The sequence below is a fragment of the Montipora capricornis genome, chromosome 14 (assembly GCF_036669925.1).
Source record: "Montipora capricornis isolate CH-2021 chromosome 14, ASM3666992v2, whole genome shotgun sequence".
Classification (NCBI taxonomy): Eukaryota; Metazoa; Cnidaria; class Anthozoa; order Scleractinia; family Acroporidae; genus Montipora; species Montipora capricornis.
Genome location: NC_090896.1, coordinates 41,711,793 through 41,724,292, shown reverse-complemented (window position 1 = coordinate 41,724,292; position 12,500 = coordinate 41,711,793). Strand labels below are relative to the sequence as shown.

The 12,500-nt window shown below is 38.9% G+C and overlaps 1 protein-coding gene and 1 long non-coding RNA gene across 2 annotated transcripts in view; one reads left to right on the top strand and one right to left on the bottom strand.

Moving 5' to 3' along the window:
• Positions 1 to 12,136, bottom strand: part of LOC138032301 (collagen alpha-1(XXIII) chain-like) — a 19,206-nt gene extending 7,070 nt beyond the window's left edge. The window contains exon 1 of the mRNA XM_068879951.1: positions 11,138 to 12,136. Coding sequence (XP_068736052.1) covers positions 11,138 to 11,175 — 38 coding nt within the window. The 5' untranslated portion in view covers positions 11,176 to 12,136. The remainder of the gene's footprint in view (positions 1 to 11,137) is intronic.
• The window catches only part of LOC138032314 (uncharacterized), a 9,183-nt gene continuing 4,679 nt past the window's right edge, over positions 7,997 to 12,500 (top strand). Inside the window, exon 1 of the long non-coding RNA XR_011128340.1 lies at positions 7,997 to 11,271. This is a non-coding gene — a long non-coding RNA (uncharacterized lncRNA). The remainder of the gene's footprint in view (positions 11,272 to 12,500) is intronic.

Here is a 12,500-nt window from a genome sequence, read left to right as displayed (position 1 = left end):
GAACTGCGGAAATCGTAGGTTGTAGCGGAATTCTTTGTGTTTCGTTACAATTATAGGCTTATTTCTGACGCACGGTATAGCAGTTCTAGTTTGGCAAAGTTACTTTATGCGCTATTTTTTTTCAAGAGGTTCCGGTTCTATTTATGGTTCCGACTTAGATCTGAGGAAGGGGACGCTGTTCTGATTTATCAATATGCCTTGCGGTGCTCTTCAAAAGTTAATTTACCGGTACAACTAATTGACGGTATACAGATATACAGATATACTGGGGTTTGAAGGGCAAGGGAAAGGAAGACCGGCGCGCGAACTCCTCGTTTTCCTGTAGGCTAGTGTACAGATGGATGGAAACACGTTTCGCTCAATTAAATGCAAGAAAACGTGATGATTGCTCAACAAATCAAACATTGACGGATATGTCCACACATGTATATGGGGATTTTCAAGACTAATCTAGAAACTCTTTCATGACTGAGGAATTTCATAAAAAGAGACCAGGGGTCCGTTTCTCGCCGAAAGTCCATAAACTTTATGGGCCACTTTCGGTTGTCAAAATTTCCTTTGTATCTGAAGAACGGATCGAGCGAGAGGATCTCTTCACTGTCATTTTTTTCTTTTTGTTACCTTGAAAAAATGTTAAAAGAGCGGCTTTCCAAAACAAGCGGTTGGCAGTTTCACAAATGGCTTTTAGGGCCCGAAAAGTTTTCCGGAACTTTCTAGAAACGGGGCCCCGCCTGGGTTCTCAGAGAAGGTTGGTTAGCGTTCACCATCGTTATTAAAGTACCATGACAACCCGGCTAGAGATTAGAGATTGGTGTTTGGGAAAAGGGTGATTCTGGTCCAGACCAACACACTAGGACCTCACTTCCAGTATTCTTTTCGAAGGCGGGATTTATCGTTTAGTATCCACGAATTCAGACCATCAGCAAATGGTTAGACTCTCGGATAAAGACGATAAACCGTAGGTGACGTCTCACAATCCGTCACTGATGTTCTTAGTTCCCTGTGGGACATCAGATAGCTCGCACACTATTCCAATAGAATATGGCATGGAATTCATGGCGTTGTGGTCTGTCCTCTATATGCATGGTATATAATGTATGGTTGAGAGGGTAATGCTATAGGACATTAGCTTCAACAAGCTTCTCTAAAATCGGGGGGTAAAGAAAGATATGATAATGATGAAGATGATGATCACAGTCTTACTGTTTGCATATGTCGTTGCGGATGCAGCATTTCGAGGAGTAAATAAACATTAACAAGACACCTTTTTCTCAAAGAAATTATGTTAGGTTGAGCCAAATGCATTCAAAGTTAACAACCTAAACGGAATCAGAATCTTCGTTAGCATTGATATTCAAGTGCAACGATTTTATGCTGACGCAACGCTTGCTCTATAACGATTCTTCAATGGTCTTCAATTGACTCCGCCACTTCAAAACGAAATGAGCCATACACTGTATCAAGTGAAAAAGCTTTAAAATATCTCATCGCTAGCGTTCTTTATTTCAAAACATTTTAATGTTGGCATTCCAGCATTTAAAAGTGAGAGTGTCATTATATCATGATCGTCATAAACTATGTCGTGATCATTACATATTATCACATATTGAGTTATTACACACTGTATTAAGTGGGAAACGCCTAAACTAACTAGTCGTTAGCGTACATTTATCTCGACATTCCAGCATGTAATCACTGGTGCTTCATAAGCTAGATAAGTATGCTTTACTGATTGTTATCACCTTGATTACGTCTTGTTCTCAAGTCGGAACCTGTCCGAGTACCAAGGAGTAGAATTCTTGACAAACTGTCGGTGGAAAGTATAAAAAAAAATAAAAATTTGGTTTTATTCGTACTTGATAAAGGTAAAAACAGTTAACCACTGCGTAAGCAAGATTTTTGAGCTAACATTTGATCTTAAACCCCTGTTCATGAGAGCGACATTCCCCACTCGTCAGGGCGCGGGAAAATCTTTTTAACGCAAGGTGTCCTAGGGTATTAAACTAAGCTAGTCAATTAATCTTTATTTCTAATTCTTTTGAAACTCGGAAATCACGAATTTGGAAATTCTTAAGCAGCCTTACAGCTCTGTTTTCTTAACCTTTAGGTGTGAGTGGAATGAGACAGGCTACGTGATCAGGAACTTTTCACGACACATATCAATGCTGGAACTCGACCAAGTATGTTTTTTCTTCTTCTTCTTCTTAGATAGTAAAATATCCGGATATCCGTTAAAGCAAGAACGGATGTTTCCTTACAGCTTGTTTGGCGGTGTCCAGCTAGAAAGCTGTACTCCTTTGGACACCGCACACCTATCCACTGTTTACCTCATGGCCTAATTTCATTCTTGTTCTCCTCTTTTTGTTTTTATTATTATTATTATTATTATTATTATTATTATTATTATTATTATTATTATTATTATTATTATTATTATTATTATTATTATTATTCTAAATCGTGTATAAATGCTTAGCTTTGGACAGTGTTAATTAAAAAAATTGAATTGAACTGAATATAATTTTAAAGGCACGTGGAATTTGAACGCACTACCCCCGGTAAATATACTTTACCAAAGGACTTGTAATTCGGCCAGGCCCTTAATTCAAGGACAGTTTAATTGAATCCTTTTTCGCTATGTTAAGTCTTTCTTGCATTCGGAAGTAGTGAAAACACTATACCTTTAAAGTTGTTGTTATACCGTGAGAAAGTGAGTGCCTTGCCAGAGGCCGACAAATGCTCTCGGCTCTCATAGGTCTTTGAATAAATAAAGAGACGGTGATTTCTTTAAAAGAACATCTACATATGGTTAAACTTTCATCCTCTCAGACGAGGGAAATGAACTCAAGTTATTGTCTCGGTACAATTATTCATAAACATTGTGGGAAAATCCGTGCTCTGTTTGCAAAGAGGCAACGTTGGTCTCGGTGTTGTGATCTAGCCGGGCACTATACATATACCATCTGGCAGAGCAAAAACTATCTTCTGTAATCCACTTGCAAGAATGCCGCATTGTTACCGCAACTTTGTATAATTTAATGGCCTATAAAGTATAATTTAGTGGCCTTAGCAAGTGAGTGTCCAATTTAGATCAGAGAGACGTCTGAAGTAGTAATCGGAGGTTGTACTAGGTTCGACACCTGCAAAAGAGCACCGATAGAAATTTCCAGAGTATCATCCGGTCCGAGTCAACAATCGGAAAATTATATGTCCTTATATACTTCTTTACAAAAAGCTAAGACATTACTTTCTGTTCAAAAATATTCCAGCACATGATATATCGACTTAAATCAGTTCACCAATTACTACCATAAAACTACAACTTTAAAAGTTAATTGTAATTAAAGAGAAACTGACGAAATTATGTAGCGAGAGATTATACGCCTTTCATATACTTTTCAGTCGTAATGTAAACTGCAGAAACCTCTGCTTGATTGTCATCGCGGAATTTCCGCTTAAGAGTTTAGCACAGCTTCCGTTGTTTCATCATTTTCGGCCTACCGAAGTTTGATGCCTTACTTCTTATCCACGATCAGGGTCTTTTCATTCTCGATCACTTCTGTAATATTAGGTCGTCTTAGAAATTTCGAACTTGAGTACTCGGGGTCGAGCTCTCCCTTGTTGAAGATATTTTTATCCTAGACAACTTCGTTGTATTTACCATCTCTGAAGCTCGGGCAGATGAAACATCGAGTACAGTAACCGCGAAGTCTGATCTGGAATTGATTGGTTACAATGATCAGCTGCTTAGACAAGACCGGATCGAAGCAGGCCGGAGAGCAGAATTAAGGGTGGATTGTGGATTGTGGATTGTGGCAGTTTATGTCAAGACTAACTCTGGAAAAAATTGTGGGTGTCAGAGGATGACTTTCCGAACAGGAATCAGGATCACAATTCAATGCCAAGTTTTTCTTAGCCGTCAAATTCATTAATTTACTGTTGTTTTGAACGCCTTCAGTACCAGACGCTTTGTAGCTGTCTTCTATTCCTCAAACCATCGATGAGTTATCATATTGGGAGACTTGAATTGTAATCTCACGTGTTTTCTCAGTCAGGAGGCCTATTCATTAGGTCAGTCTATTGAACTCCCATTAGACTATCGTTCCCTTCAGAGCAAAGAGAGTCAAGACGTCCATGGTTTTAATATTCGAACTCAATTATCCGCTATCATGGCGTTCAGTTTATATTAACTGAATAAGGCTCTGCGTCTAGCGACATATTTTCAAAATGCCAATTAATTATGGAAGCAACCGTATTTAGCTTCTGTCCAAAGTGGAAAGCTGCATATACTACACCTCTTGCGGGATGGCTGCAAGATGAAATTAAAATTTAAATGATAAAATTCTTGATCATTGGCGCTAATTATGACACTGAAAGCAGCAAATTGTGGAACTAACGATTGCAAACTTTCCTCAGTTGGGCTTGTGGATTGCTTACGATGGCAATCTATTTTAAGAGAACAAACTGTATTCTTTGTTATTTGTAAAATCTAAATCGAATAAGAAAATATCTTATTCTTAATTAAAACACTCAACTGAGTTTAATTCTCGGCCTACCTTTCCAGGCAAGTTAATGATCCCATAACTTATGAGCCGCGAACGCGAATGTTCAATTACTGATGGCAAAAGCTGCCACGGTCTCAGTTAACAATTGGATAAAACCTAGCTTTTCCTTACCTTGTCTCAGACTTTAGTGGCATCAAAGAGATCAAATATGAATGTGACGAGAGTTTATATTGGCTCCCTAACTTACGGAGGCAGCTGGTACTCTACTAATAAAGGAGTAATAGGACAGTGTCTACTCCTAATCATTGCACATTAGCCCCGAACCTCCATGTTCAGAGGCAGCGGTTTTTCTTTTTCTCTTTGGTCTTTTTATTTTTATTTTATTTAAGTGAGAATTTTATTATTTTAACATTAATTATATCTGCTTGAAATAAAACTTAAAGTGCCCCTGTGACCAAAAAATCAATTCATATTTTTCTTTGGATTTCAAAACTATGTTAGCAAAACACTGTGACCCACGTTTTAAGCCTTGATTTCAAAAAGACACCTCTTTATTTTAACTGTAATTTTCCTATTTAATGGTCCGCCATTACTAACATTATGTTCTTGAGAGAGCTGGATCGAGGAGAAAATGACGTCAAACGCTCACTAGTTTAAAAATGCAATACGTGTGTACTCCGCAGAATTAATATGCAGCACAGGGGTTTTGGGCTTTCAGACTTTCAAACTCACGCTTTGCATATATAATAAGCTGCGTTCACAGGTTGAAATTTAAAGCTAGTGAGCCTCTGACGTCACTTTTCCCTGGATCCAATCCTCTGAGGTCCAATCGGTCAGTTTTGAACGTGAGTAATGGCGGACCGTGAAATCCAAAACTTACACTCAAAGTAAACGGCCTTTGGATAAAAATCAAAGCTCAAAATTTTGCCAGTCAGGTGTTAAGCAAACACACTTTCAAAATCTGAAGGAAAAAAGGAAGTGGTTTTTTTTATCACAGGGGCACTTTAAGACTTTCCTCTTTTAAATTACATTTGATAGATCATTCGTAAGTAGAGTCCATGCAAGTGTATTTTAGATTTTTATGTATCATCTTATCTTTATGCTATGGATTTACCTACTGTATTTGAATATATTCATACAGATATCTGGGCCTTACAAACTTGAAATTTCAATGATTATTAATGCGAAACAAGACCATTAATTTTAATATGATGTGACAGTGTCATGAGCTAATTGCGCAATCTTGTGAAGTGTGTTTGAATATATTCCAACGGAAATGCACTTTGTGCTTAATTCTAAATTAGAGTTATCAGACGTGTTTAAAAATAGAGTAGTGGTAGTCAGGAGCTGACATAGTAAGATAATGGTTTGACACTGACTAATTTTTTTTTTTTTTGTTTCGTGCAAGACCTTTCGGCTGGTGCTTAAGGCTTCATGAGTTGCAATATATCGGTAGCACGCGTGAGTCAAATAATCCGCGTGCAGTTTCTTGAAAACGTAGCGCGAAACTTATGCGCATGCCAGAGACTTGTACATGTCACCTCTGGGATGGCGATGTGGTCATTTCCAGACTGCGGATCCTTTATTGAGTACCTGGCCTCCAAGAAAAGTCGCTCGTGGTAGTTAGCCTCATGTCCAACAACTCTGACACTTACAAAATCCATTTCGTGGTTGTTTTCGTGGACATGGCAGGCGATCTTGGAGTCATGGTCAAATATAGCAACAGCCCTTTTGTGTTCTGTAATGCGAATTTTGAGGGATCGTTCGGTTTGACCGTAGTATACAAAACTGCAATTGGTGCAACTGACTTTGTACACTGTGCCAGATTGTGGCAGGTCAACCTTTTCTTGGGCTTTCGGTCGCGGGAACAAACTGTTCACAGTTCTCAATGGTTTGAAGGCGACTTTGATTTGATGCTGCCTTAAGATCAAACTAATCCTTTCTGAAATGCCCTGCACATAGGGTAGCACCACGAAACCATTGGACGGTATATCGGTAGGGAGTTTCGACAGCGATCTTTCTCAGCTATTGATGAAGGATGAGGGATAATTTTTGTCCCGCAGTACAGCTTTGACTCGCTCCCTTTCTTCGCGTTTCCCCTTCTGTGTTGATGGTATGTTCTGTGCCCTGCGTAGCAAGGTACTGACTACAGATCTCTTATGGCACATACAGTTCACTCTAGAACTTGCGGACACCAAGGGACAGGGACTCCTTTTTGGACACCATCACCACAAGGAGGGGTGCGCAGCTTGAGGTGAATGTCTACAGAAAGCCAACCCACACAGACCGCTATCTCGATTTCAATTCTCACCACCCCATGTGCCATAAGAGGTAAACATCCATCCTTCAGGGAATTTTAAACAAAAAAAAAATTCTTGAAATTTCCATTTTTTTTTAACTTAAGCAAACTCTACTCCGCAGAATTTCTAATTCCCTGTTTCTTCTTCTGTGTGTAATTATTGGGGTCACCGGCTTAGCTTTTAAGATAGATGCAATTGATGGGAAAAAGTGAGTCAAGTTTGTTGCTATGAGACAGAACAGTCCAACCTTAATTTACGTCTTAAACACAGCGAAAGGTACAGTGGAGAGTTACCATAAAAAAATTGCACAGCCATTCGAAACAGAGCAGTTCCGAGCCTGAAAAATTGCAACCAGTTCTAGAAGTCTCCAAAAAAAAAAAAAACAACAACAACAACAACAACAGAAAACTGTTTTGGGGTCTTATACTCTCAGATATAAATTTTTCTCCTGAAAACCATTTTTTCGGAATATGAAGATTCAACATTCCTGTTCATTTGCAAATTGCATTTTGAAGCGATTTTCCTCTAATTACTCTTTGATTTACGTTTGAATAAAGAAATCTGCACACTGGTAGCTATATTTCAACATAGCAACACCCATAGCAACCATTGTTTACAGAATGAATTGAATTCAGTACATTTAAATGATACTTTACCGAAAAGCCTTAAAGATGTGTACTTATGAGAATTTTGCTTCATGGTCCTGAACATATAGTTTGGGTCCTCTACCATGTTATACGCTACTTATACTTGGTTAACATTTCTAGGACTGGTGTTTATTCGGGTATTCAATGGAACATTTATGTGAAACCTTTCGATATACCCCCTTCCCTTTCCTCTAACCCCTCTCCCCGTTCACAGGACTAATTTGGGCTCTTGGAGACCGAAGTAAAACTTTAAAGCTGTTATTTCTCAAAACGACCTAATAGACGGATCATCAATATCTCGCACAGGTTTTAACCAAATGTTGTCAAATTTTCAACATTGGTAAGGCCTTAAAACTCCAAAATTTGCAATTTATGAAATTTCTTTCCCTGTTCTTTAGTTAACGTAGTTAATATTAGTGTACTTTTTCAAATTTCACGAGAAAACCCCCTCAAAACACTGTTTTCTGAGGTTTGTTTCCTGGACAACTTGCTTGCCTTTGTGTTGTATTTTGGGGAGTTTTTTGGCGGTAAGCCAAAAGGGAGGCGCGGTGGCCTCATGGTTAGTGCGCTCGACTCCGGATCGAGTGATCCGGGTCCAAGTTCGGGGCCTGGTCGGGGACATTGTGTTGTGTTCTTGGGCAAGACACTTTACTCTCACGGTGCCTCTCTCCACCCAGGTGTATAAATGGGTACCGGCGTAATGCTGGGGGTAACCCTGCGATGGACTAGCATCCCATCTAGGGGGGAATATAAATACTCCTAGTCGCTTCATGCTACGGAAACCGGAGATAAGCGCCGGCCTGATGAGCCTTCTAGGCTTGTAAGCAGGGACTTTACCTTTTTAAAGCCGAAAATAGGAGAAAACAAGCGGACGAGTAAGTCACTCCTGGGTCGCTGAAAATTTTTCTGACTTCAGTTGTCTACTATTCAATGGTTGGTCGTTACAAGTCACTACCATGATGGACGCATGGATGAATGAATTAGTAGATGAATGAATGAATTAATAAATTAGTAGATGAATTAGTAGTTTGGAAAATACGGTAGGCAAAACTCAAGCCAAGGTAAAATTGTCGCTCCATGAGCAATTGAATGCATAACCATTATTTTCAATATGTTGTGGCAGTCTCATGAGCCAATTGCGCAATGTCGTGAAGTGTGTTTGAAATATATTCCAACAGATATGCACCTTGCACTAAATGCTAAATTAGAGTTATCATAAGTAATTACAAGCGATCAGACACAATATTTTATATGGCTAAATGAAGTAAAGGCTCAGTCGTGTATTTTTTTTTTCCTTTGAAGTGGCAAAATATGTATTTTCTCACCGATTCCCATATTGCATGTAAGGTTGATCTGTCGCTGGAAACTGCTGGGACACTGAACTGCATGTTCAAACAAATCGGCTGAATGAAACTTATATTTGACTCATAAATCTTCACTTTTAAGTCAACTAAGAATGCAATATAGGATAAGCAATGATAACCATTTACGGAAATTACTGGTTGGATGCCATTTGTAGGGGAATCTTTGTCCCCATTTTTGCCTCATAAGCAGAAGGCTATGTTTTCAGTTCTAATCGGTCGGCCAAGAATAAAGTACTGAACATTGAAAATGCGTTGCTTAATGAGCTATTGAACCCGATATACCAGATAATCTCTGAGGACTCTGAGTAATGTTGGTTCGAAAAGTCGACGTTTTACTGAAAGAATTTATGTTGTTTAGTACCATTTACAAGCAGAGACCGGTTGGTACTAGGTTTGTTCAAATGGTAAGCAAAAACTCCCGAATGGGAAATTTAGTTGGGATCGGCGTGTACCATTTACAAAATCCGTTCAAGGTTACCGAGAGAGTCTGGAGGGAGGCAAAATCATGGAGGAATGCAAATGGTAAACACATTTTCCATTTGGAAATTCCGTTTGGGAATTATAGATTACCTTTCAAGAAATCCCGTTTTCCGGGAATTTTCCGTCTGGGAAGACCAAAATAGGCTTACCATTTACATTCCAACCGAAATTTCCGGATTTTTTCGGTAAATGGTAAACAACCTTGGAGCTTGAGGGTGGGCACTTAATCGAGGCTGGCGCTTATTAAATTTTCACCATTTTCACAAAGTAGTAAGGTTATTTTGCAGACTTTGCAACAAAATAATAAATAAGAACAAATCGCCAAGATGTACCAAAGCAGATGGACGGGAGATTTTGCGACTGAAAAAACTTTGCACCCACATGGGCATTGCAGTTGAAACTTTGAGGCATTCTCATAGACTGTCAGACAATGATTGTAGACCAGTAAATCCGAAACACCCCTTTTGTTTGTGCACTTCAGCTATTTTTTTCCGTAGGGGTGGGGGTTGGGATGGGCGCTTATATTTCCTACGTACAGGGTGGTCCCTTTGAGATGAGAAGCTAAATATTTTGAGCAAGATCCGGTACAACGTAGCTTTTATTTTAGTTGTGTACTATACTTCGGCTGGGCAAACCAGCCGACCGACCTTCGAGGTGGCCGCTTGCTTAATTAATCAATGCAATACGGTACCTCCGATCGGCTTAATGTAATGCGATAAACACCATTTTTCAATAACTGATCATTGGCAATTTTCTTTACAGCACAACTTCTTTGAGTTTTAATAATCGATTCTAATTGTGGAGCCTTGAGACCACCATGTTCTATGTCACAAAGAATAAAAGACAGTTGTACCTTGTCGTTGCATTTCCTTAAAAAGTCATATATGATGCTATTGGCTTATTTGATCACGTTTTTGTGATAAAAAAATAAATAAATAAATAAGCCTGCACTTCACATTAGTAAGATAATAATTTAATTTTCCTTAGATTGAATGAATAAATGATTTCCTCAAAATTGAGCTTCTGCCCAAGGAAAGGGTCATTTGTGACGTACAAAGGCTTAATTTAACTTACTTTCCTCGCTCCCAGGTGCTACTGAGATTTTGATTCCCAAGAAGGATTATTTCTGTTTTTTTCAAAATTGATGCGGAATCCTCATCATTACCCACACTCTTCTGTTGTATAAATACAAATCCTTATATTTTTGTTGGCTTTCCCTCACACTCAGCTGCAATCAGTAATCATAACTTAAATTGGTAAAATTCCCTCACAGTTATCCACTTAAGCAGAATCAGGAACTTTGTAGTGATATTAAATTGCATTACGATGCGTCTTCAATTGACCTCACCTTCTTCAAAATATCAAATTAAAATGAAATGCACCACATGCCGTGTATTTAGCCTCTGAAAACATGTAAACAAGGATGCTTCATAAGCTTGGTTGTTATGCTTTATTTCGAAACAGCTTCGTCAATATATACCTCGCTATGGTTTGAATTCTTACCACTGCATGAGCTGTTAAAAACTATTGGGAGCGCTAGCTATAACAAAGTTACAAATGTTGTATTAATTTTGTTTTTCTGTTTTCCCCAGATTAGTGATTAATGTTGATCTCAAAGCTTTGCAGGTTCCCCTGGGATAGTACACATTACGACTCTCAACAATGAAGGCGGCGCCGGACATGCATTTTTTTAAGGAAATGTTTCCGACTTGTGGTGGTGCAGGCTATTGGACTAAGCTAGTTAAAGCTTTCAATCGATTCATGGACAAATTCGAAGATTTCAATGGAAAGTAGGAAGTTGTTGACCTTAACAAGCTACTTATCTCGGTTTTCCGCCTCACCTGCAGTTGAACTCATGAGTGGAAGTGACAGCATTCATGATACATTTCCTGCAGATTCGGCTTAAGAAGAGAATTTGTGAAGTATCAAACTTCTTGTTCCTCTGGTGAATGGTGAAAAAACCGGATTACGTCAGGTAAGCGTTGAAATTATTAACGATGGCTTCTTTAAACACAGCTTGTCGTCAAGTTGATTAATCAATTGAAGCTTGGATTTAAGAAAACGTGAGAAACTTGGACATTGAACAGACTACTGAATATACTTTACGAAAGCACTTGTGATCTCCAGGGCCTCAATTTAACCGGTCAGTTGTAGCGAGCCACGTTTCTGCTACTTTGAGCCATTCATGCATTAAGTACTTCAACAAAAGCTATCTCGGCTGACATACCGTGTGGGTGGAAGTGAGTGCCATACGCCAGGTGGACAAAGACTCTGGGGATTAATTAACTGAGTAGACACTGATTCCTTTATAAGGACTTAATCAAATTAATAGCTATGCTTTTGTCCTCTTGGATAAGGGCAAGACATTTGCTCAGAAACCTTTTGGGAAGTCACAGGGAATATATAACCCACAAACTGTTTGCAAGAAGCCAGGGTAGTAAGTCCCTGCATTGTGGTCAAGCAGAGCATTTCCCAGTGACTAATATACTGTTTACCCCATTATGGTCAGTAAAAGATTGAATTCATTTTTTTTTTTTCAATTTTATCATGACATTTGTAGGGGAATCTTTGTCCTCATTTTTGCCTCATAAGCAGAAGGCTATGTTTTCAGTTCTAATCGGTCGGCCAAGAATAAAGTACTGAACATTGAAAATGCGTTGCTTATTGAGCTATCTCTGAAAAATTGAACCCGATATACCAGATAATCTCTGAGGACTCTGAGTAATGTTGGTTCGAAAAGTCGACGTTTTACTGAAAGAATTTATGTTATCATTAGGGCCCTTATCACCCAATAAATGCATCAGCTTTTGACGGCTAATTGGTGACTCGTTACCATCTGAAGTTGAAACGCTTAAAATTGGAAATTCAACTAAGTTTAACAAGTTCTTTTACCTTTTGTAAATAAAAAGATGCCTTCTGCGAGCAAACAGAGTCGTATGCGCCAAATGTAAAAATGACGCCAGTAGTGATTCCCTCGTAGTCCACCTTCTCCAGAGCTTCTCACCATCACAAATTTTGCCTCCCACCCCCCCCCCCCCCCCCAAAGTGTAGACAGCAATGAATATGTCTTACTGAAAAGCGCGAGTTACCTTCTTCGCGAGAAAAAAAGAGCACTAAGCCTCCAGGCAAGATTTCATCAACTATCCGACGGTTTTTTTCCCAATCGCGATATATCCTTTAAAAAAATGTTTTGGGCCAAACGTT